Source organism: Alexandromys fortis, unplaced genomic scaffold (assembly GCF_014885135.2).
Source record: "Alexandromys fortis isolate MF-2015 unplaced genomic scaffold, M_Fortis_MF-2015_v1.1 scaffold_7, whole genome shotgun sequence".
NCBI classification, from domain to species: domain Eukaryota; kingdom Metazoa; phylum Chordata; class Mammalia; order Rodentia; family Cricetidae; genus Alexandromys; species Alexandromys fortis.
Window position 1 is genome coordinate 17,717,133 of NW_026067920.1, and position 24,611 is coordinate 17,741,743.

Genomic DNA, 24,611 nt, shown 5'->3' on the forward strand with positions numbered 1-24,611 from the left:
TTTTTTTTTTTTTTTTTTGAGACAAGGTTTCTCTGTAGCTTTGGAGCCTGTCCTGGAACTAGCTCTTGTAGACCAGGCTGACCTTGAACTCACAGAGATCTGTCTGCCTCTGTCTCCCATGTGCTGGGAGTAAAGGCATGCGCCACCATCACCTGGCCGGGATAAGGAAAACCCATGCATAGGCAAATGGCCTCAAATCAACACTAAATAGCAAATGGCTTACAAAGAACATATAAGTGTTTTTCCGTTGGTTAGGGACATTCCCTGGAGAAAACAATTTAGCTACTAAGGAGATGTGTGTGTGTGTCCTAATGTTTCTATGGTACTTGAGTTTCTGGTCTCTTTTATAAAGCAAGGTAATATTTGATGAGTGGCTGAGCTCAGGTACCTAACATTTGTGATGTCCCCAAACATAAAGATGCGGTTCAGATCATCTCCTCGCAAAGGGTCAGGTCTCCTTGGGAGGGAAGGAGCAAAGTAGGGCATCTAGTCAAGCCTCCTCAAGCCAGCTACAAGCTTTTGCAGTGGTACCACAAACGGTCTGCATTTCTTATTAGTTGATGTGCTTTGTCCATGGAAGAAAGCATTACCACATTTACTAAGTGAGAGACACCTAGATCCTCCCTTCTTTTATCCCCTCATTCCCACCCTCTACCCACACAGCATCTGTAGTCTTTAAACTAGAAGCGGGAATTATCGTAAAAAGCTAACTGAGATTACAAAGAAATGCTTGTGTAGAAAACGTTCTTGGTTTCCAGGGGGAAAATCAGCTCTGAGTGATTCTTCAGCAGCATGGAAGGAGTCCGCTGCAAAGGACTCATGGCACCCTTGGGAGTGACCCCTTCCGCCACCAGCTCTCCCCCGCTGCAAAGGCTTGACAATGGGCCAGAGTAAACAACTTCAGGACTCAGGACGAATTGAGTTAAGACATAAAGTACACACTTAGAACTCGCTCTCTTCCCCAGTTTCTGGCTTCGGTCTCCAGGCAGTCAGCTTAAAAAGAAAAACAAGATTTGCTTTAGGGCTTATTGAAATATGTCCATCCCACAAGCCCTCCACCTTCCTGCCACTGAACAGCCACTGGAAACCACCGTCCTGCAATGGCCTCACAGGCTCATACCAGAGTCCACGATTCCAGCGCTAGCTCTATCTCCGTTGACATGTACTGTCAGGTTTAATAAGATAGCCAGGAAAGCCAGGGTTGGCCCAGGAACAAATGAAGTGGTTTCCTCCCTCCTGGAGTGGAGCATTGAGCCTCAATTTGGTATTCAGACATACCACCAAGGGGTGAGCCGCTTTCATTGGTAGTTATTTTAAGACAAGAATTGGGGTTCAGCCACCTAGCTCCATACTCCACTCTTCCCCCGACCTAGTTGCCAGATTCTCTAGACTCGTCACGGCCCCTGGGTATAGCTACTTCCACTGAGGAGCTTCTTGGACATGACTTTGTAGCTTCCCTTTATGGTGTCCTCACTGAAGGGAACACCTGAGGTGTCTCCTTGCATCTGGCCTGTAACTGGTCTTTAGGGAAAGGAAATTCAGCAGTTTCTTACCAATAGATAATGTCGGCCTCATTCGAGGATGTGGGGAGGACATTTAAGAACACATGATGAAGAAATTTGCAAAAGCAATCTGTAAGTAAGACAGAAGCATACCAGTTGAAGACAGGATTCATTTGGAAGGCAGGCATGAAATACCCTTTGTGATTCCCCGGGACAAGTCTGTAAGTACTCATGCGCACAATAGTTAATAATGAAGAGATAGTATATTCCAAAGTTAATGAAGCAATGATTGTTGAAAATGAAGCATGTTCTTGTCTGATGATTTTTACAGGCTCCTAAGATGTGGTAGGACTCTAAAGCCCAAAGGAGACACAGCAAGGAAAATGCATCCCCACCTAATCTTTGGAACTGATTACCAAGCCTGCCCTCTTTCTTATCAGTGCCGAGGATGAAGGCCAGGGTCTTGCACGTTAAGCGCGTCCCTGCCACTGAGCTATAGACGCAGTCCTCACTTACTAATCTAAACTGGCCTCGAGGTTCTCATCCTCCTGCCTCAGCCATCTGATTAGCTAAAACTACAAGCCTGTGTCCCCAGTCCGTGTGACACATTACGTCCTTAAAGAAACAGGACAGACTGTGAAATAACAATGTTGCTCACCGAATCTGAGCAACTCCTCACACAGAGGAGCTACAACTACATGATGTCAGAGCATGCTGCTAGACACAAGCCTTGCAAAGGTCTTGGGCGGGGAAGCCACACACGTGGGGTTCCTAGGAGGCCTGGCAAGGAGGAGGCTCTACAGGAAGGCAATGGGGTAAGAACAGTGCTGAAAAACATTCTCTGAAAATATCTGCAGGACCAGAGGTTGGCATAAGAGGCACTTCCGCTGTGCCCAGGAAAATTAAAAGAGAACAGGTTTCAGATCAGTGTAAGGAATAACTGTGTCATAGTGATGGAGATACAAGACAGACTCATCCATTCCATTATTAGAAGACAGGATTACTAACTTTGCTTAGGGTAGCATGAAATCTAAGTCTACAATGATGTCCAGCACAGACCTCATGCACATCAACACACAGTTTTTTTCCTATCTGGATACCACTTTTCAGTACCTTATATCTTATGGTGGTTACTCTGTTTAGACAATGATGAAATAAGAAAATCTTAGTGCCAAGAAAACTCCTGATAACATGCCCTTAGAAAATCTGTCATTGCAACCAGGGTTTTCTCTGTCCTGTATAGGAATAGGGGTGTCTAACTATATACTTCTAGCTTCCTGTTAGGCCTTCTTTTAAAGCAGTCTGGTAAAATACAGCAAGAGTTCATGTCCGTCCTGAAGCCTGCTTTTGTAAGTGAAGTTTCCTTAGAACACACCCGATTATGCACCCATTTTATCATTGCTTGTGACTATTGTAATACTATTCCAGCAGAACTGAGGGATGGACAGAGGTTACCTAATCTGCAAAACTGCACTTTTGTGTAGCCTTTTCAGAGAAAGTATACAGGGTCCTATTCTAGAACTTCAAACGTAATGATTCAGGCTCCCTCCGGTAGACTTTGATGAGCACATTAGAAAGCCAGTCTCGGTTGGCAAAATCCCTCAAGTGCCCAGACACCTGAAACAAATCACTGCACCTAAGAACACATACTTTTAATTGATAACATTACTCATGGAAAAGTAACAGAACAGCCTAAAGGCAACAGAACAGCCAGCCCATTGCAATTACTTCCCTAGCCTAAGTTCAGAATGTTCTATGAGAACTTGTCTTGGGCATCGCATGAGAAAATGTATTAGTTGTTAATGATTTTTGAGTCAGGATTTTTTTTCTGGTGCATGAATCCTGAAAATGGGCTTTGGATTTCAGATCTATAAGCAGCTCAGGCCTCCTCCTCAGGAGAGCCGCCCTCACAGGTTTCCTCTACGCCCTGCTTCAGCCTCTTGCCCATTTAAGACTGAGACAAAGGCACATTAAACTTAACCAGGAGTGAGTTCAGTTGCTCACTTTCAGGCAAGAGCTGAATAAAAACATGTGCAAACACGGCCCACAAATCCTAATCAACTTGTTTTTGGTCGTGAGCCTAGAGCCTTTATATAATCAACGTAGAAAACCACCGCAAAGGGTCAGGAAAAGCCCTTCATTGAATGAAAACTCACAACAGGAGAAAACGTTCCCGGAAACAAGAGGGGACTCCTTGTGAAAGAATTTTGCAAGGCTCATAGCAGATTTGGCCTCCTAACTGCCAAGTGACCCAGCACAGTCCCCCTGGTCAGATTTGGACCCATTTACCTTACCTTCCTGCTGAGCCATGGTCACATCCCTGTGACTCGGGTGGGCAGTTAGTGACGGTCGGCATTGACCACACATCCCTCAGCGGCACGACCTCGTAGCTCTTGGACAGGCCACACACCAGCAGTGTGAGCAGCGGGGTGGAAAGGTCAGCCTCCTCCAAGAGTACTTGAACGGAAGGAAGCAATTCATGCTAGCGGGCCCCGATCCAGGTTTAATTCAGATTCAAGTCACAGTAGGATTTAGTCAGGGTTCTCCCTGCATCGCGTGCATTGCCAGCAACTCTCCCCCCCCCCCACCAAATCCTCCCAGAGTCATGAGAGGTTAGGACGTTGCCTAGGAAAAGGTGGAACCAGGACTTTAGTCCTGACGTGTCACTCCAAGTCTAGTGACCACTGACAAGTGCCGGTAAAAGCCTAGGTTAAAATCATTCTGTAGTCAAACATCTAGGGCCTTAGATCCCACACCCTCTTCTCTCTCATTTTGCTTTTTAAACATTTTTTTTGAGGTAGACACACCTTCCTATTTTGAGGAGCTCTGAGACCTGTCTTGTTTCTGAACTTGAGTACAGCAAGCTGTCCACTCGGCCAGCAATCTGTTTAGAGATTCTTTTCTTTCTCTTCAGAGCATCTCTGGTACAGTGGACAGCCCCAGCCCGAGAGGGACAGTGAGAAGCCAGACTTGTGGTGCATCTTGGATCTCAGCCACAGCTCTGTCTGTGTACATGATTTCCTCCTCAGCCTGTTTCTTCCCCCAGCCACTCTTAAAGCAGTTGGTTTCCTTCCACACCTCAGCATCACTGCCCTTAACCACCCGCCAAGGTCCCAATAACCCAGCAAGTGTCTGGTCCTCAGGAGAAGAAACCTCCCTTTCACATGTTGCCTCACAGAACCTTTCAAATCCTCAGAAGCCTTCCTTACTGACTCCTTTCCTGGCTATCTTGAGGTTCTGTAAAAGCAGCATTCTGGAAGATTCACCCAGAAAACTCAACTAGAGAGTGGCTATCGTGGAACAGCCAAAAGCTGCCAAGGTTAAGAGAGAGCAGATGTGAAGAGACTGCTTGTTTCAGAATAATAATTAAAAAAAAAAAATCACACCCACATACCAGTCTCCTGATGGTATCTTAGTGGTTGCTATTCTTTTTAGGATTTGGGTTGTCGTTTGGTTTTCTATTTATTTTCTGTGGTGAAGAAAATTATATGTTTGTTAGATTGTTTTTTGGTGTTCATTGTAGAATAACATTCATATGTGTTGCATATATGCATAGATATGTATATGTTTATTTATTTACAGAAATGGCCTTAAGACAAGAGTTCATTAAAATCTGATTTTTGAAAAATATGAGTAAGTAAAAATAGAAAAAATATGTAAAGAGTATCCTGTGGTGAGGACCAGATATGCACAGCTCTCAGAGCCCAGAATCTCTCTGCGGAGAACATTTGAACAAAACTAACTTCCAATTTTGTTTTCTAGATCAGAATTCTTTTATTTCCTTGCAAATTGAATACCTTGTCCAAGATTTTTCTTAAGACCTTATGGTTCACACAGATAGCTATAATCCAGAGAAGATAAGCTATGTCCCCAAGTTAGACTGTGGGCAATGAGCCAGAGGAGAGGAATGCAAAGAAAAAAAACATACAAATGGAAGCCCCCACCACCATTTTAGGGTGGGAAATTGTGGCCCTGGGTGTGGTAAGGTCACCGGACTCAACACTGGCACTTACAGCCCCTGTATCCCTTTAGTGTGACATGAAGCGCTGCATTTTCATCTGCTTCCCAGGGGATGTTGGGATATTCTTTTCTGGTAACCGGAGCTTGGTGATTTCTCCTCTTCCTGCCTCATTGTGTTCAGGCAGCATGGCTCTACCTTGTGGGAAGTTCTACAACTATTTCATATCTCATGTCATTTCCTAAAAGGATTATTGGACCCTTTGAGTTATTGTTTCTGATTCATCCTTGGCAGCTGTCTCTGTACTACTCTATTAAGCACGCTGTGGTTCAGCGAATGAATAAGAAACCGAAGAATGGACAACCTGGAGGTGTAGCTGCAGGCATCTGTAAACCTCCCCATGTGAGCGCAGGGAACCGAACTGGGGTCCTCTGGCATAGCAGCAATTGCAGCAAGTGCTCTTAACCACTGAGATCTCTGTCCACAATCTTATCACAACTCACAAATGCCCTGTGAAATAGGCAAAGCCGGTCCCCTGCTACCCAGTTAGGATGCTCAGTGGCCTTAACTGGCTGGAGATGATACGTGACGATGCTGGAGCAGTCTTGTTAATAGAAAGGTATTCGGTGATGTCATTGGAAACATAGTCTCTGTCCCTCATAAAACCGTCCTTCCTGTAACTCAGTGAATGACAGTATGAATGAACACAGGAAAGGACAACCTCTCGAGCCTGTAGGTAAACTTTGCTAATTGGCTCCAGCGTTGTTCCAGGCTGCCGCGCCCCCCCCCCCTGTCATAAAGCTTGCTGGCCATATATGGCATGCGCACGAATTCTAGAGGAATAGTTCCACCTGCAAGTGAACAGTCCAGTGGGAGAAACATTACTCAGCCTTCATCATCGAGGAGTGAGTCACCAGACCTGAGCAAGATACGGACGAGAATCTCTGTGAGCTGGGTGGGGACCGTGCTAAGGGGAAGAGGACCTGGAAGACCTGTCTCCCTTTGCTTTCGCATTGCCTTGCTGGGAATGACACGGATGGTGGAGGCATGCCATGTCCAGGAAGAGACACCACCCCCGGGTGGGAACGCTCAGCCCTCCTGACAGAAGCACTTAAGGAAGCGCAGGTGGACAACCTAGTGCACCAAGGTCATGGCAACATTGGGTAGGGAGGTCGAATTCCAGCCCACCACCAGCCTTTCATGTTTCCAAAATGCTTTCTGATGGCCAGTCGTCTCCTGCACAGATTAAGAGAGGTCACAGGTGACTGGGAGTTTGTATCAAAGAGCATCTTAAGATTCAGTAGAGAGCTATTTCCCTTAAAGCCAAACTAGTCCGGTTTCAAAGTCAATTTTCACGCAATCATTTTTAGCTGCAGTCTATGGAGATTCCGTGTTTTTCCACTTTGCCCACACTGGTCCTTATCAGAGCTAGTGCTCTGAGCTATTCGTTTATGCCCCCTTAGCATATACACACCCAAACTCTCCATCCCTGCGCGTGTCCTAGCTTCCCCTGGCAGGAAGAAACCAAAGCAGGGAGCCTGGCTGGAGATGATACGTGTTTCTAGACTTCCCCTGAGGTCTCCCGTTCAAGGATCCCTCCGATTTCGGCCATGTGAGAGAGTCACGGCAGCGCTAGCTGCTTGATTGAGCTCTTGCCTGAACTCAGAGGGAGGACCTTGACTACTGCGAGGTGTGGAGGCAGTGCAGACGCTACTGTTGTTTGTGACTCCACGCTGTCAGCCTTGGTGAGCTGCCATACTCCCGGAACAGCAAGCTCTGGATAAATAGGTCAGATCCATGGAAATGCCATGGAGGCCAAGAGGGAAGCAGGAAGTCCGGGAGGCACCCTTCAGAAGGAGTCACTGCAGAAGTATGCCTCTGTGTGAAGAAACAGCCCTAATCGGGAGTGAGTGTGCCGTCCTGAGATGAGAAGAGCAGAAGTCAGAGGAGAGAGGAGCGCTTACTCACATGGGCTCCGAGAAGCTGATCACAGCGGCAGCACATTGCCTAACGTCTACACTTCCACGTAGAGGGACTCTAAACCAGGGCCGCTACTCCATCATGCACCGCTCGTACTCTCGATATTCAGCGGGAGTGCTCCGACCATTTCCAGTTCTAATTTGCTGGCAATCAACTTTCCTTACTCTGTGAGTTGGCATTGAGGGTCTTCAATTCCCATCAGGGTCAGTAACTGGGGGAACTCCCTGTGAGGGCAAGGGGTTGCCAGGTCCTCAGTAGGTCCTTACAGAATGCATAGTTCAATCACATGACAAATTCATCTCTGATTTGCCATTCAACTTCTTGTGAATATTGGAATAGGTTGCCCTGTGGTTTTAAGATTGTCAGTGAAAGGAACTGTAGAATGAAGCAGTTTGCTGGCATCAGAGAAGACATGGAAGCAAAATTCTTACACCTGTTGGAGCCAGGGTAAGGCCTCCGTGGGGCACATAGTTTACATCTAGAGAGGGGTATGATTTGTAAAGCACTTTCTCATTTACAATCATTTTTTTAGATTTTTTAAATTAAAATATGCACGTGTGTGTGTGTGTGTGGAGGTTGTGCACACAACTGCAGTACTAAGAAGGCTGGAAGGGAGCATCGAGCTCCCTGGTGCTGAAATCCCAGTTGTAAGCCTTCCCATGCTACTGCAGGCCACCAAACTAGAGTCCTCTAGAAGAACAACAATTGCACTTAACCACTGGGCCACCTCTCTAGCCCCCTGTTCACAATCTGATTATACTCACCGCTGTCCCTTTAAATAGGCAAAACTGGTCTTTACCTCACTAGCATATTAAGAGGAGTTAGCCAGCAGAGGATGATACCAGGGCAGTCTTGTTAACAGAAAGGTATTTGATGATGTCATTAGAAACTTATTCTTTTGTCCCTCATAAAACTGTCCTTCCTGTAACTCAGAACTCTCACCTACCTCCCACGGAAGTAGGACAAAACGGACAAAGGCATCCTACCTCTAATTGGTGTGCTTTTTAGAAATCCCACATTTGTTTTAGAATTATTTAGAGGCTGCGGAAGAGAACCATGGGGATAGAAGTCAACTAGTTTTGATGTTGACTTTCCCTGCTCAAAATAGAGGAAATGTTATTCTCGTGTACGTTGCTTGCTAACGTAACTGTTGTTTGGGCTTGAAGCTGTGTAAGCATGCTGGAGCTTGCCACGGTTAGCACCACACGACTGTGATAACATGCAAAGCAAACTTCCAAGAGCGTAGGAGAACTTTTCTCTCTGAGGATTATGTTGCCCTTCTTCCTGAGCCGCACTCTAGATGCAGCTTGTCACATCTGTTCACATGCCCACTAACTGGAAACTAGTTCCCAGTTGTCACAGAGAAGGAAACAGCTAAGAGAACCTCGGAGGGAGATCACTCGGTAGAGACAGGTCTTTAAAATCATAAGATTTTCCCCATTGCGTAAAACCTTTGGCTTGGCCTACAGTAAATACCAATGCTTACATTTTCTAATTATTTCATTGTGGCTCAAGTCAAAGATTTTTTTTATTGTCCTATCATTTCAACTTTCATAAATTAGTCTGCTAACATTGTCTTTATGGAGAAAATTTCCACTATCTTCCCTAAAATCAACATTAAAACTTTACTTACACGTAAGAAAACCTGCAGTTGGGTCCTCTTTGGCTATTCCCACCTGAAGGGCCATCATCTCCAAATAGAAAACAGAATTCCTATCCCCATGGGATGAAATCTCTAGCAAGTCTCCAGGACTCTTTTCACTAAACCGTTATTCATTTAACTACCATTTTATCTGCGTTTTCCTTAAGCTCCTCAGTAAGGCATCATGGGAATGGTTCCCTGGCTTTTAAGTTACCGAAATGTGTTGTCTGGGCTAGGAAAATCTTGAAATGACCAGCTGGAAAAGTCTGATGGCTATCATTTTACAAATAAATCCTTTCTGCTCTGATGCCTCCCTCGTGAGACACAAAGAAATGAGAACTCTGAAAACCCATGTGCGTCGTCTGAGAATTTGGTCACATGGTCACTCATTGTTTTGGCAACAAAAATAGAAATATAATGCCATCCTGCACATGCACATCAGTGCTGTCAGTCCAGAGAGTGCCCATGTGTATTTTTTCATCTCCCAGTACCCTCAGACGATGAGTACCAGAACCTCTCTGGATGCAGTTGCCGTATTAAAAGTGGTATTTATGTGTAAATCTCCTCCTGTCTCTACGTTGTCATCCCAAGATTACTTAGTTCTTATAACACCTACTGCAGTGTAAATGCTATAGAAAACACTGTTATTTTATTTAAAAAACAATGATGAGAAAAATGTACAGGCTGCATACAGTTACAATTTTATTTCTCCCACCTTTGAATATGTGGTTTATATATACATATGGGAGAAAGTAGACAATAAACGCAGAAGGAATCAATTGAAGGAAGAAAAGAGGAGGAACAGAGGGAGAAAAGAAGCTTGAGAAGTATGACAGGGCGCAGCCGTGAGTTAGGACTGGCTCTTCTGACAGTTACTTGTGGAATTGCCAGGTCCATACTAAAAAGGAGAGCAAGGTGTCCAGTGCTGGGCATGGGCAGCCTGCTCTGCAAATGCTATGTGGGTTTGAGAGAAATCAAAAGTGAGTTCCTGGACCAAAGAGCCAGTAGGAAAATGGGAAGAAGTGCAAAGCCCGTGGGCCCAGAGAGGAACTTCTGCTCCTTGGAACTACACCAGGAAACATTCCGATGGCTTGGACCCAGGCTTTGTGTGATGTGATCTCCGCTTTAAAGTGGAATATACTGTAGGAAACAGGGCAAGGACAGAAGCAGAGACAGCTTCAGAAGTGATGGGGACATTTCCAAGAACTCCGAAACTTTGGCTACCGAGAAGAACAGTGAGCTAAAGCAAGGGTGAGTTTCTGTGGGCACTTCTGAAAGTATGCAAGTGAACTTGGAGAACTCTGGAGAAGCTTGTCATATGCTGTGTGTTAATCAGTGCAGTGGGTAAGGAAAGCTGTATATGCAATGTTAGCATAGACCTGCTAGAGCCTATTCCATAATCCCAGGACCAATTCCGTAATTTCAGTTAAGTGAAAGTTTCCTTAAGAGAAAGAATAAACAAGCCTCAAATCAGCCCTCTGTGTCTTAAGAAAATGCACAAATAACTTCTCTTAATGTGCTTGCCCGGAATCTGTCACAGAAGCAAAGATTAAGCCCCGAAATGCTGGGCTGGGGAGTGAACTCAACTTGAAGGGCAGCATTTCATGATTCCCACTCCTATGATAGGGCTCCAACGTAGGCAAGACCACACCTCAGTGAAAATCCTAGGAGTCCGATTGGGCCTCGTGTGAGCCAAGCCCGCCTGGGAAGGAAGGTTCAAAAAGACAGCGACATTTTCTATCATGGTGGAAGTTTAGATCATCTCAGTGCCTGCAGGCTTCCTCAAAAACATCTGTAAACCCAGCAAACTGTGCCAAGTATACAGCTGTGAGTCAAGGAGCCATCTGCTGATGCTTCCTCCTTTTTTACAGTATGGCCATGGACCAGATGGATCTGAATAGAAATGGGTTAGAGTACGGTGAAGATTATTAGTATTTGTGAGGATGCTAATATTGGCAATTCCTTCGGCTTTTGCATACATTTATAAACGATTTTACTAAAGTTTGAGGGCCAGAAGCGATGTGCTTTGAAGACCTGAGTCGCACAACTTTTGTTCTGTCCTGGGTTTGCAGGAGGGAAGTCAAATTCTTACATTCTTTCTGGAGCTGGAAGCACTCCTGATTGTCTAGTTTTCCCTTCGACTGTCTTTACAGGAGGGAGATAGGGACCCCAATCTGTCACCTTCACAGTTCCTATGTGAGAGCCATTGTTTCCGCTGAATTCATTGGAGAAAATGGATGGGGGTTAGAGAGATTCCCATAGAGCTAAAGAGGATGAGACGATTGCTTCATAGTGTCTGTAAATACCTTGGGTTGATTCTGTGGTGTCTGAACATGTGCCGGTTGCTTACTGTGGCTCCACCGTGCAAGGCCAGACAGATGATGCTTTTAGAACAACCCAAAGGGAGGGAACAAAGAAGCCTATAAAACATGAATGCATAATGTAAACATACCTGAAGAAAGTACCACCATGTTGACATTGGCCTTATTTTGTGCTCTGTCCCCTGGTTACTGTGACTGTCAAGGGAGCAACTTAGCCAACACCGAAGGATCTGGCCAGTTCTAAATGTAATGTCTAAACCCAGAGGCCATATTTCTTCACTCTTAGGATAATTTTGGTTCAAAGTATATCCTTTAACAAGCTCCCTGCTTCAAAAGCTCCAAGTCTCTTTGTTTTGTTATGCTTGCCTAAACATGTCTTCCCAAAAGCCAAGTTGTAAATACCGTTTTATTACTGTCCTCTCCTTTGCTTCTAAATGTAGACTTTTGAGTACATTTCTGTGACCTAACCTTGGCCCCTAATTTCACATGTTTTCTTGGGTTAAGTCTATGTCTTGACACACTGTGTATTGGCAGGAGATACAAGGCAAACATATGGATACCTATGTTGGTTTGATTAACACATGTGTAAAAGACAGAAGGACATGTTGGTTTTTACTAACCTACTGCTTTACAGCACTGTCTTTTCATCTAAAAATCTCTGGGTGTTTTATAATCAGAACTTTGATTTGTCCTTGGATGATTCTGAGGAGTATTTTTAATTTCTAACTGTTGACTTTTAAAATTCCATTGTTTTCATTGATTTTACATACACAGAATTGTGGTTAGAAAACAGTGCCTATTGAGTGTTGTGGTTTTGGAGACTCCTTGTATACACAACAAGGCAGTGCCCTTATTTTCTGCGAAGTAAAAGGTTCATTGCATTGTTATTAACTCAACCTGCAATTGTGTCATACACGTGGATTTGATGGATATCTTTCTCTACAGGCACACTTAAGTCTATCCTGTTTTAGAGACTGCTATGGTTAATCTTGGTTGTCAACATGACAAGATTTAGCATCTCCATAGAAACAGACATCTGGGCACATCTCTGAACAGTTTTCTAGGTTGGGTTCTACCCTAAAGGTGGGTAGCACCACTCCATGCTTGGGGTCTTCAAACTAAGGAAAAGGAGAAAGGAAGTTGAATGCTATTCACCTCTCTCTGCTTCCTGACTGCGGATGCAATGTGACCAGCTGTCCCACACTTGGGACGCCATTCTTTTTCTGTTATAGTTAACTATCTCCCCTGGAACTGGAAGCTGAACTAGCCCCCTCCTTCCTTGTTTCTTTTGCCACAGAAACAAGATAAGAAACAAACACAAAACCTCGATAGAATGTGTGTCTCCCCCCACCTAGCCTTCAACTTTTAATGCCTTGTTTGCTCTGTATCCTTAATACCATATGATCACATCCATCACAGGGATGAGTTCTGTCTTACTGCAGATTACAGCTGTGTAAACTTAAGCATCTCTGACTACATCAGCGTTGCGGTGGCTTTGATCAAAGATGATTGTTAGTCACTGTGGTTTGGAAAGCTGATGAATATTGTTCTGTTGTGGTTTGCTACCTTACTCAGCATCTTCTAAGAGACCTCTTTCCCTTTTGTTCTAGTTTGTCAAGGCACAAGTAACAGACTCACCCAACTTGGCACTTTCGAAGACCACTTTCTGAGCCTGCAGAGGATGTTCAACAACTGTGAAGTGGTCCTTGGGAACTTGGAAATAACCTACGTGCAAAAGAACTATGACCTTTCCTTCTTAAAGGTGAGTGCATTGCATTTGGGTTGTCCTACACAAACACTATAGAATGAAACACGAGCAGAGAGAAACTTCAGCAGAATTTGACTTGAGGCATGGCTCCTCCATCTTAGGGAAGCCACAAGTCCCAGGGACTACAGGAGAGTGTTATAAGAAGTCCTCTCATAACATTTGACCTGCTAAGGTCAAATTTATTGTGGAAAACAAAATAGGACAGAACCCCTTCTGATGTTCCACAGTCCTCAGAGGTGCTAACATTGACAGCTGGACACTGCCTCCACCAGATCACATTGTTGACATGCTAGCTTTCCAAATAATAACAATCATAACCTTAAAAAGCACTGCTTTGCAGGGAGGTGGTGGCGCACGCCTTTAATCCCAACACTCGGGAGGCAGAGGCAGGCGGATCTCTGTGAGTTCGAGACCAGCCTGGTCTACAAGTGCTAGTTCCAGGACAGGCTCCAAAACCACAGAGAAACCCTGTCTCGAAAAACAAAACAAAAGAAAAGCACTGCTTTGTGCTGTGTATCTGTACACTTGGCATAAATGTTTACACCATGGCTAATCTCAAACTACCAGAAATTCATAACTGGTTCACAAATTCCTAAATAATCCTACTGAGCCTTTAGGAGCAAATTCTGAAGGCTTCAAAACCACCTTTGCTGATACTCAGACTTCAGTTGGGTTCACGTTGACTTCATTTCTTTATTTCATATCTCCCTCCCTTCTTCCTTCCACAAGACATCATGAGAGATTCATTCAAAATGACTGTCTTCATTTGAGTTAAAGTGAGACTCCCAACACGTCAAATGCAAACTTTAATGCAAGCTTCTTGAATACAAATGCAGACATGAAAGAATCATTGTAAACCCTGCCACACCCTTCACCCAAGTGTAATTGTCTACGTGTCTTAGATTTATCTGCCACATGAATGTGTCATTGTGAAGTTAAACACGGTGCCTGCGTCTACTTTAATGGGCTTTTTCTCTCTCAGACCATCCAGGAGGTGGCTGGCTATGTGCTCATTGCTCTCAACACTGTGGAGAAGATCCCTCTGGAGAATCTGCAGATCATCAGGGGGAACACTCTATATGAGAACACCTATGCCTTAGCAGTCCTGTCCAACTATGGGGAAAACAAAACTGGGCTTAGAGAACTGCCCATGCGGAACTTACAGGGTAAGAGGTGGGACAACAAGGCAGAAAGGCAAATTTGTCACTTCCGTTGATCCTAACTCAGAGAAGACATGTTTATCAAATACATGTACTGTGTGCTGTTTGCAAAATTCAGTGAGTAGCAGTTGTGTAGATGACAGGCAATAGGATGGAAAGAGATTTCAGCCAGGTAGAAATCAGTTCTTCCATGGATGAGGAATAATATCCAGAGATAGAAATCAATGACTGAGTTCTCTGGATCCAGCCAACCTTGGTGAGTGAGAGTTTGGGTTAGTAGGAAGTAAGCTTGGGCCAGAGGCAGAAAGGACAAGCAGCCACTACCTCATCTTGCAGGGACTTATTCCTAGGCAAAACTGGACGTCTGAAACATAAGGTACTCCAAACCATACATGCCATGTTTTTTCTCTATCTGCATGCCTTTCAGAATTCAGCTCATTGGTTAGGTATAGCAAAACATTGACAACAGCAATGAAAAATAGCAAAGCAATTAGTGTGCTACAGCAACAGCTTGTGAGTTTGCTCAGTTGATGTTCCTCTCAGAGTGGAGCAAAAACAGTTGAACCTGGAGATAGCAAAACCACTCCTGGGACAGAGTCTAATGAACTAAAAATCCTGCCAGGGTTGAGAAGCAGGTTTCAAGGTTTATATTGTTTCATGGAAACTCAGGGTAAGTTGGGAAGAGAAGGGAAGGTTTTGAATCTGAAGAGGAAACTGGAAAAGATGGACGAGAGGTTGAGAAACAACAATTCTTCCTCCATGTCATGGACTGTTTCTCAAGTCAGTAAGTCCACTTGATGCCACGGCCTTTTTTAAAAGCAGGTGTTGTACAGTGTCATTTTCCAAATAAAGGCATGGCAATGAGATCACTCGCCCACAGACCTGTACCCCCTGGCTAATTCTGTCATCTCTGTGTGCCCTGCAGCTCTGATGGGGAAGTATGGGTTGGGAAGGGGATGGGGTGGAAAGAAAGGGAACAGAGAGTGGGAACCTACCAGTGTGTGGAGCTAGGATGTGGCCACACAGCCAGCCAGACACTTCCTTCCCCAGCTCTCTGGTTCACCAGCCTATAAACCGCCTTCAGAACTGACACCCACCACTTTAACTGCTCCAAGCACCCACGCATGCTTCTGAATTTGTGCTAGCGTTCATCTCTCCCATACACACAGTGCATGAAATGGCCTGTTTGGTACTTGAGGCATGCCTTGTTCTGCCTGTCTTGCCTCAGACATGTGAGGAAGTCTGCGGGTATGAGTCTAGCTCCTGGAGCCAGGCTGTCTGTGTTCCAGCCCCGGCTCCGTCACTCATCAGCTAAACATCTCTGTAACTACCCCTTCACCTGTGTGTCTCTCTCTCTGCATCTCAGTGCCCTCACGTCAGAGCTGTAGTACACACACTTGCCAAAGCGCTCCCTCTGTGTTGACAAATTCAACTCTCTTACCACAGTCAAAGCATGCAACGGTGACTTGAGTTCCTAGTTTGTGGTTGTTACTGTTGTTGTTGCTGTTCTGTGTATGTGTGCATGTGTGTGCATGCCCTTACCCAGGAATACCCATATTTTTTATAATTAATGCAAGGTAATTGTACAGATCCCAGTTATTTAATATAGGACGACTGCCACAACTGAGAATTTCCTGAATTTTGAAATAAAAATAGACTTGACTTTCTACTCATTACCTTCTAACGCTATTCACTTAGAAGGGGGAAGCTAATTGAATCCTGCCCCCTCTCACGTAATTATTGTTGTTACCTATTATTGGTTCCTTCCCTTCTGTGCTTCCTTGTCTCTTCTCTTGGTGGCCACTGTAACCTGGGTGTTAGTGCCTATCTTACGTTGCTAAGTTTGACCTCGTACCTCTAGTTCCCTTTTCTCTATCATACTCTTGTGGCCTCTATTTTCCACGCAGAGTTCCCCAACTTGGCTCTTTCTGGCCTGCCTGCCTTCCTTCTGAAGTTCTTTTATCCCCAGTCATCTGTTGCGAGAGCTGCCACCTGCCCCGGATCTGCAGTTCTGCTTTGTGTCTCTGTCTGCTGGAAGCCGTCAGCACTTCCAGCTTCTCTTTCCTCTAAACTATGCTCTTGAACACATGCAAATCTCTTCTCCTTGCCACCCAGCAGTCTCTGCAAGCTTCACCAGAGAGCCCCTCCTTTTCCATGTCAGCGCTCCCTGCAGGCAGGAGCTTCCCATTCCTGCCTGTGTGGTGGTGAGGTCACTTTGGTATCTATATCTGGGTTTCCCATGCTTATACTTTTTTTTTACTTTTAATTATAGGCATAGGAGTGGGGGTGCGGTGTGCATATAGGTATAGGTGCTCATGGAGGCCAGAAACATTGAATCCCCTGGTGCTAGAGTTACAAGCACTCTGGGTGCTAGGAACCAAACCCAGGTCCCCTAGAGGGGCAGTGTATGCTGTCTCTCTAGACTTTTTTCCATATTTGAATGATAGTCTTTAGATCTTTATCAGTGTAGCCAGAAGCTGCTCACTTGTTCTCAGCTGCCTAGACCCAAAATAATCATACAGAAACTATATTCTATGCAATACTGTTTGGCCAATAGCTTAAGTGTATTTCTAGCTAGCTCTTATATCCTAAATTAACCCATTTCTGTCAATCTGTGTATCACCACATGGCTGTGGCTTACTGCCAAGGTTCTGGTGCGTCTGTCTCCTGCGGGCAACTACATGGCTTTTCCCTTTGACTCTGCCTTCTTTCTCCTTATATCTCTTGCAGCCTGGATTTACTTTGTTAAGCCATTGACCGAAAGCAGCTTCTTTATTAACCAATGACAATAAAACATATTCACAGCATATTTTACCTCCCACATCACCTCCTCTCTTATATCTAAATAAAAAGGACGCTGCTTACAATGGATATATTATATCGTTTTGGAGTCTTTGATAGAGTTAAAGAACAGACAGTTACAGTTTTCCTTAGTTGTAATAAAAATAAAGTAGATATAAATGTTGTAGCTGTAATTCTTGCTTGATACCTGCTTTGTTGTATGTAATTTTACTATGTTAAAGTTAAAACCATCCTTTTTATTTAAACAGAAAAGAGGAAATGGTGTGGGAAGTTCTTCCGTATATGTGTTGTTTTTTTGGTTAATAAAGAAGCTGCTTTTAGCCAATGGCTTAAGAGAATATAGCCAGGCAGGAAGAGACATATAGAGAGAGTAGGTTGAATCAGGGAGAAGCCATGTAGCCACCACAGGAGACAAATGCCTCTGCTGGAGCATGCCAAAACTTTATCAGTAGGCTATGACCTTGTGGTGATGCACAGATTAATGGAGATGCATTAGTTTAGGATATAAGAGCTAGCTACAAATATACTTAAGCTATTGGCCAAACAGTATTGTGAAAAAAAAATAGCTTCTAAGTGATTATTTTGGGTCTAAGCAGCCAGAAAACAAACAAGTGGCCTTCCTCCAACAGATGAGGATCACTGGAGATGACACATACACATAAATTAGCCAAATTCTCAGTCCTGTCTCCTTTGGACATGGCTGAGACATTTCTGTCTCTCTGTGCATTTCATTTCTCTGGAAGAAGCCTGCAAGTCAAATTTACCTTTGCAGACCAGAGCATCTGTGGATTTTTTATTTATAAATCTTTCCGTCCATGGTCATGTCTAATGTTGCTAAGGTAGCCCTCTTTTTTTTTTTTTTTGTAAAAGTTTGACTTTTGATCAACCCTGACTTTGTAAAAGTCCTCTCATTTCTTCTTTCAAAAAACTCTGCAGCCTTATATGACCTTGCACCACTGGCGTTTATTTGAGTCATCTTCATACATAAAATTCTTATTTCATATCACACTCACACTCTTTCCTTCATCAGTGGAAATCCTCTAGTGACACCTAAGAGTATGCCTGGTGACAGTCACCTGGTGACAGTCGTGGTCTTCAGAGTCCAAATACCTAGGATTTCCCCCTTGTCCTTCATCTCTGATTTCACCTCCACATCATCCAATCATTCTAGTCTGTCTGATCTGACCCCAGATCTACAAGTCACTGCACACATGGCCTTTCTGCCATGCATACTGAGTAGGCTTTCTCTTCCTGCTACTGCATCTCTAAAATCCACAACCCTATCTTTAAAAACTCATAAGTTTTCCCTTCATTATCATAAAGTGTATCTTCATATATCTCTAGCAGGTCTTCTATGGGGCCGACCTTGGGGCTTTGGATTTGCCCACGGGAAGCATTAAGCAGAATATTAGAAATATAAAGAAATGAGTGCATGCATTTTGTGAGTTAATAGAAATCAAAGAGTTTGGTTACTGTGGTTCCATTTATTCAGAAATCCTGACTGGCGCTGTGCGATTCAGCAACAACCCCGTCCTCTGCTACGTGGATACCATCCAGTGGAGGGATATCGTGCAGGATGTCTTTCTGAGCAACATGTCAATGGAATCACAAAACCAGCCGAGAAGCTGTAAGTGCCTCATTCACCTTCCATTAGCTTCAGATCCTCTGAGGAGTTGAAGAGGGCAGTGTTGGGGTGGGAAAGAGGATGTTAACTTTAGATCAGATTAATCAACATGCAACAAAAAAAGAAGTAAACAAATGATCTTTCCATTAGAGTTTTATTCAAGACAGTAATGTAAGAAAAATTTTTTCATTGTACAAGGCAACACCCATCTCTTCAAGGGTAGTGGAGCATTTGTGAGATCACTGAGCAGAGAGAACCTTTCTCCCAGATACAGGTTGCAGGGGTAACTCGCGGTACAGGGCATCTCCCCTTCTGACTCATGGGCATGGCCCAGTCATGTGTACTTCTGTCTTGTTCCCGATTCTCGCAGTGGCGTTCAGGTCAACCTGAACCTGTGGGCTCTGCTCATCAGCTCATCAGTGTAAACACTCTGACACAGAACCACGGAGAGGAGATTTGTCCGTGCTTTCCTGAATGTTCTCAGCTCACCCATGCCTCACTCCTCCAGCAGCCCCCTGCAACTGAGGGCCTTGCAGAGGGCCAGAACTAAGCATGGGGACTCAACCTGTGACCCTCTCTAGCACTGTACAGGAAACTTTGATATAGGGTGTTTTCACATTCCAGTCTCCACCAAGCCTGTTCTTCCTAATAGTACTGATCTTTTCATGGCACGAGATAAGGCACGGCCCTACTTCTTACTCTCCTGTTCCTGCAACTGAGCTTCACACGAGTTTGGTTTAGACCTCCAGTGGAGCCTACATGAATCATAAAAATCATCAACTGAAAGTCTTGTAGCTTTTTTTTTCTCAGTTGCTCTATTTTTTATTGATGGCTTGATTAAAAGAGTTGGGGTGAAAAACAGGAAATCTGTGATATGATTATGTGTCCAAAATTTTCTGCATCCACGAGCGCCATCCAAGGTCACCTTGTGGCACCATAAGTGAAAGAGAAAAGAGAGAAGGGGTCAGGATCCTGTTGTCCCTTCAAAGACACTGCCTTTGATGACTGGGCTTCCAGTACTTCCACCTCTGTTTTAATATAATGCTTTGAAGTTATGATTTGACGATGACATACATGTATACAATGAATTGTGATCCTCCCAACTCCTCTGCTCCCATGCCTTCCTCCCACTTTCATATCTTTTTAATAACCTACTGACTACAATTAGTACCGCATGTATGTGCACGGGTGTGGGGCATCCACTGGAGCATGATTCACGGACCAGGGGCCACACCCTTGAAAAATGGCTCTCCCTCCACCAGCAGCCAGGAGTAGGTTCTTGTGGTCCCTTTCCCCACCCATGCTGGAATGTTGATTGGCTTGGTCTTCTTCAGGCCTTGGGCAGGCAGCCACAGTTGCTGTGAGGTCGCAAATACAACAGACCTGTTGTGTCCAGAAGATGCTGTTCCATAGTAGTCCCTCCTGAACCTCATAGAATCTTTCTACCCTCTTTTTTGTGATGTGCCTAGAGCTGTAGGAGTGAGGGCTGTGATCCAGATGTCCTGTGTAGGGTTGAGCACTACACAGACACTAAGTCTTTGTGGTGATAATCATTTACTACACAAAGAAGTCTCTCTGATGAGGACTGGGCACTAATCTATGGCAGAGAACTAAGTATTTTGAAGGCAGTGTGATGCTATGTTCGTTTAGCAGAATAATAGTAGCAAATTCTTCCCCAGGGCTTAGGAGCTTCCCAGCCATGAGTTTTAGGTTAGATTTATAGCAGCAGGCATGTGTTTCCTCCTGTGGGGTGGATCTTAAGTCCAACTGGAGAATGGTTAGTTTACCCCCTCATAACATTCAGACCACTATTGTACCCATGGGCACATCTTGCCAGGGTGGTCATTAGTTTAATCTCTTAAAGTTGCCATCACCACTCTGATCTAAAGCCTTTAACATACGGGCCTTTGGGGGTCATTACGTACCCAAAGTGTAGCACTAGTCATGAGAATAAGCTTAAGTGAATCAAAACTGCATAAACAAGAGACATTTCAGTAACAATGCCTTCAATAAATCGTTCTGTAATGACAATGATTAAGGGACAAACGGTATACTGGAGTTTTTAAAAATCAACTAAGGACGTTAAAATTATACCTATTAAAAGAGAAGAGATCTGTCTCTTGTGTCTCCTTCCTTCCACTCTCTTCCATTGACCAGTGCTTCTCAGACTCACAATCCTTTGGAGAAGTCTGTATTTCATCTGTAACAAGAACAAAATCAGTATTACGAGGTGATTTTAACTGTTACGTAGGTGAGGCGTCTGGATTCAGAAGAGCTGCCCACTGTGACCAGCATATATTATTGTTGATAAGATTTAGAACTTGAGGTTGCAAGAGTGGAATTACATGAAAGAAAACAAATACATTCATCAGCTACTCCATACCTCAATATAAATTTCAAATATGTACTAAGTATATGTAATAAATATGAATATATATTTAAATCCTAGAAGGGAACATGAGGGTGAATATTTACAATGACAAGTTGAGAAACCAAACTCCAACACCATCAAATAAGCTTCCCTGTGAAATAAAAGTTATATTATATGATAACTGCTTGTCCCCAAAGAGGGAATTAGAACTAAATAGAGTGGTTTTTAAAAGCCCAGTAGAAACATTAAGTACCCAGAATCACAGAAGTAAAAGCAAAAAAAACTAAATCCAATCCACACCGCAGGACTTTCCAACAAACGTGCCGCCTCACGCTTTGATCTTTGCATTTCTCGGCGGATTAATTGCAGAATGGAATTCAAGAGATTAGAAACCTTTGTAGCTGCAATTTGATATTGACCAAATACAAAAATACAAAAAATGGTTGAGTTACAAAGATTTCCAGACAATAACAGGCTGGCTATTAGCTAAAGTTTTAGGTAATTGGCCAAATGATTCACAGAATAAGAATGTTCCCTTCCTGTGGAATGTTCTACACGACTCCGTGGCTTGGAGGAGAAGGGTGCTGATTTGCCAGCCCTGATTTGCATCCCTAAACCCAGAGGTGATTGCCCACCACTCAGTCGAGATTGAGATTGGATATAGCAAGGGGAGGGCGTAGACACGAAGATTGGCACCTCCTGGAACCTGGGTTCGTGTAGATTTGTCATCTTGGTGGTTGTGACAAGTCAGAAGTATTCTCTCAGTTTCCACACCTCAAGTGCCAACAAAACCAGTCCATGGATTTTCCTTTCTTGAACGAGTCTTTTAGCTGAACAGAAAAATCATCCAAGCCAAATACGAGTGCAAAGTTTCCAAACTGCTCCTTGTTTCTAGAACATCCTCTGGGACCTTGGGGGAGGCATCATTGCTTCCATGTCATTTGTTCACTTTTATCAAAATGCACATTTAACTACTAGATTTTTATTTCAGGCCAAAAATGCGATCCGGGCTGTCCAAATGGAAGTTGCTGGGGAGGAGGAGAAGAGAACTGCCAGAAATGTAAGTCAGCACAGGGTCAGGGTCTGAGAAACACGCCGCTGTGGGCAGAGTCCACACAGTGTGTGGCCATCCTCTCCTGCTCTTTGGTAACTGGACAAGCACAGAAGCTTGGCAAATAATGCATTGTTAACTGTTTCATGAATGGCAGTCTTACCAACCTCACTGCACACAGCTATCTAAGGCTAACCATTTGGGATACTTCAGCCTGTCATAAAATGCCTAGAAGTCAGCTACCCAAGTGCCCGAGTCATGCAGGATGCCCTGCTCTCTGCTCCCACTTCCCCCTTTCCTAGCACAAACATATATCAAAGTTTGCCAGTGTTTCTCCAGTGATCTCTCTTTTTTTCAGTGACCAAAATCATCTGTGCCCAGCAATGTTCCCGGCGTTGTCGTGGCAGGTCCCCCAGTGACTGCTGCCACAACCAGTGTGCCGCTGGGTGTACGGGGCCCAGAGAGAGTGACTGTCTGGTAAGACTCTAGGTGTTGGGGAGCTGGGCTGGGGAGCTTTGTGCTTGTTCCCCACTGAATGTGACAGGAGCCTTCTTGTAGGGTACATTGTCAATACATGTTGTCCTGGCCACCAACAGCGACATTGTAACAAATAGAGAAAGCTGTTTCTTTAAGAGCCCCTGACATGTGCCCCACAGACCTTTGGGCAATATAGCCTTGGAATCATCTGCTTTTCCCACCATATTCTGATGCTTCTTGGGCTGCTCCCCTAGTCCACACCATCACACGGTGTCTTTTTTTTTTCCCCCTGCCACAACCAAAGCTCTGGCAAAAGCTCTAGTGTGAAGTTTGGCAGGTGCCAGGGCTGGTGAATGTGATTTCTGGGGTTGGTATTAAATCAAGCAAGGCTCTGTCCAGCTCCGGAAGAGGAAGTCCACCCTAAGCTACAGTCAGGACTATTCTACGGCTTCTGGAAATGGAAGATTCTTAAAGCCCAGAAACCAGAGCTGGGCCTGGGGAATTTTTTTTCACTTGGGCAGTCTGGGCTGGATCTAATGAGAAGCCCAGGGGGGAAGACTCCACATGGGGTTCTTAGTAAAAGCCCAAACTTTGAGTCTGGCCCTTTCCTCATGAAACCTTTCTGCTAAGATTCCTGCACTTTGACAAGTTCCAAAATGTTTTCTAAAGTGCTCTTTGTAAGAGAAACTCAATGTAAACTGGATTTAAAAAAATGATGCCACATCATTCTTGCCGTGTCATGTTTCTTTATTTTTCATCACCTGTAATCAATAGAGGTATATTTTTTCCAACCACAAACCCTAAGTTGTAGCTACTGGGACAGTCAGTATACTTAAAATTAATACTTATTACTTATAAGCAAAGGGTGTTTCTGACTACCATGGAAAGGCTTACTAGATTCTCCCCTCTCTAACTGAACACCTAAGCACTGAGAGCTGCCACTGGCCTGCCTGACTTCAGGATACCTGGCCTTGGGCTTCTTTCATTTGGATGGCCATGACCAGCCATGTTGTCCCTCCTGTGACAGGTCTGCCACAGGTTCCGAGACGAAGCCACATGCAAAGACACCTGCCCACCGCTGATGCTGTACAACCCCACCACCTACCAAATGGATGTCAACCCGGAAGGGAAGTACAGCTTTGGAGCCACCTGTGTGAAGAAATGCCCCCGTGAGTTGCTCACCTTTGATTCACCCATCCTCCGTGTCCTCTTTTGACTTATGCTGGACTCTTAGGCAGTTTGGGGCCTGCTGTGCCTGCCTTGTTTTGTAGGTTAGAATATGCCCAGCTAGATACAAAGGGGAGCAGCCAGCTCGGTGCTGAGGGGCAGAGGCAGAGGCAACCTGTGGCAGGCAGGGCTCCTCTCCTCCAAGGGTGGCTTCACCTGTGCTGGTCCTCATGTTGTTGGCGAACAGACTTTGTTAACAAAAGGCACCTGTTGTTTTACGCCAAGTCTGAGGGCCAGCTATATAACATGGGGGTGTCCTGGAACTGACAACCACAAAATCACCACCCTCAGGCACCATCATTGTTTGACTCTCTACTATGCTGGCATTTAACAGACCTAAATTAGAAAATGCAGCAGATCCGCCTTCTTGAGTAGAAAAGGCTACGGCTAAGGTTGGGATCTTGGAGGATTGCAGTTTCAGTTTTGCTTTGATTTCCTCATTTGGGTTCAGGCTTTGTTTACGTATGATTGTACTCTGCTGGAACCTATAGGGAAATGGCAAAACAGATCACTCCCAAACAGAGAAGTGAAGCAATCTATAAAGAACCTCAAGAGTCAATCTTGACTTCTAGAAAGGAGATTGAGAGCCCCCCAAAAAAATGTAAAAGAGAAACTAAGAGGGTAAGAATTTGGCCTACCTAGATTTAGGTGATGTAAGTCTATTTAGAAAAAAGAGAGAGAGAGAGAGAGAGAGAGAGAGAGAGAGAGAGAGAGAGAGAGAGAGAGAG

General features: G+C 44.4%; 1 protein-coding gene and 2 long non-coding RNA genes across 5 annotated transcripts in view; 1 reads left to right on the plus strand and 2 right to left on the minus strand.

Moving 5' to 3' along the window:
- Positions 1-24,611, plus strand: part of Egfr (epidermal growth factor receptor) — a 173,170-nt gene that overhangs the window by 100,132 nt on the left and 48,427 nt on the right. For all 3 annotated transcript variants that reach the window (XM_050141264.1, XM_050141265.1, XM_050141266.1), the window contains exons 2-7: positions 13,014-13,165; positions 14,154-14,337; positions 18,626-18,760; positions 22,120-22,188; positions 22,538-22,656; positions 23,684-23,825. In XM_050141264.1, coding sequence (XP_049997221.1) covers positions 13,014-13,165; positions 14,154-14,337; positions 18,626-18,760; positions 22,120-22,188; positions 22,538-22,656; positions 23,684-23,825 — 801 coding nt within the window. The remainder of the gene's footprint in view (positions 1-13,013; positions 13,166-14,153; positions 14,338-18,625; positions 18,761-22,119; positions 22,189-22,537; positions 22,657-23,683; positions 23,826-24,611) is intronic.
- Positions 28-4,136, minus strand: LOC126500944 (uncharacterized). The gene is made up of 3 exons (XR_007591465.1): positions 3,797-4,136; positions 1,554-1,632; positions 28-993 (listed from the first exon to the last, which is right to left on the minus strand). It is a non-coding gene; the product is annotated as an uncharacterized lncRNA (long non-coding RNA).
- On the minus strand, positions 18,826-22,113 carry LOC126500945 (uncharacterized). The gene is made up of 3 exons (XR_007591466.1): positions 21,825-22,113; positions 20,852-20,957; positions 18,826-19,682 (listed from the first exon to the last, which is right to left on the minus strand). It is a non-coding gene; the product is annotated as an uncharacterized lncRNA (long non-coding RNA).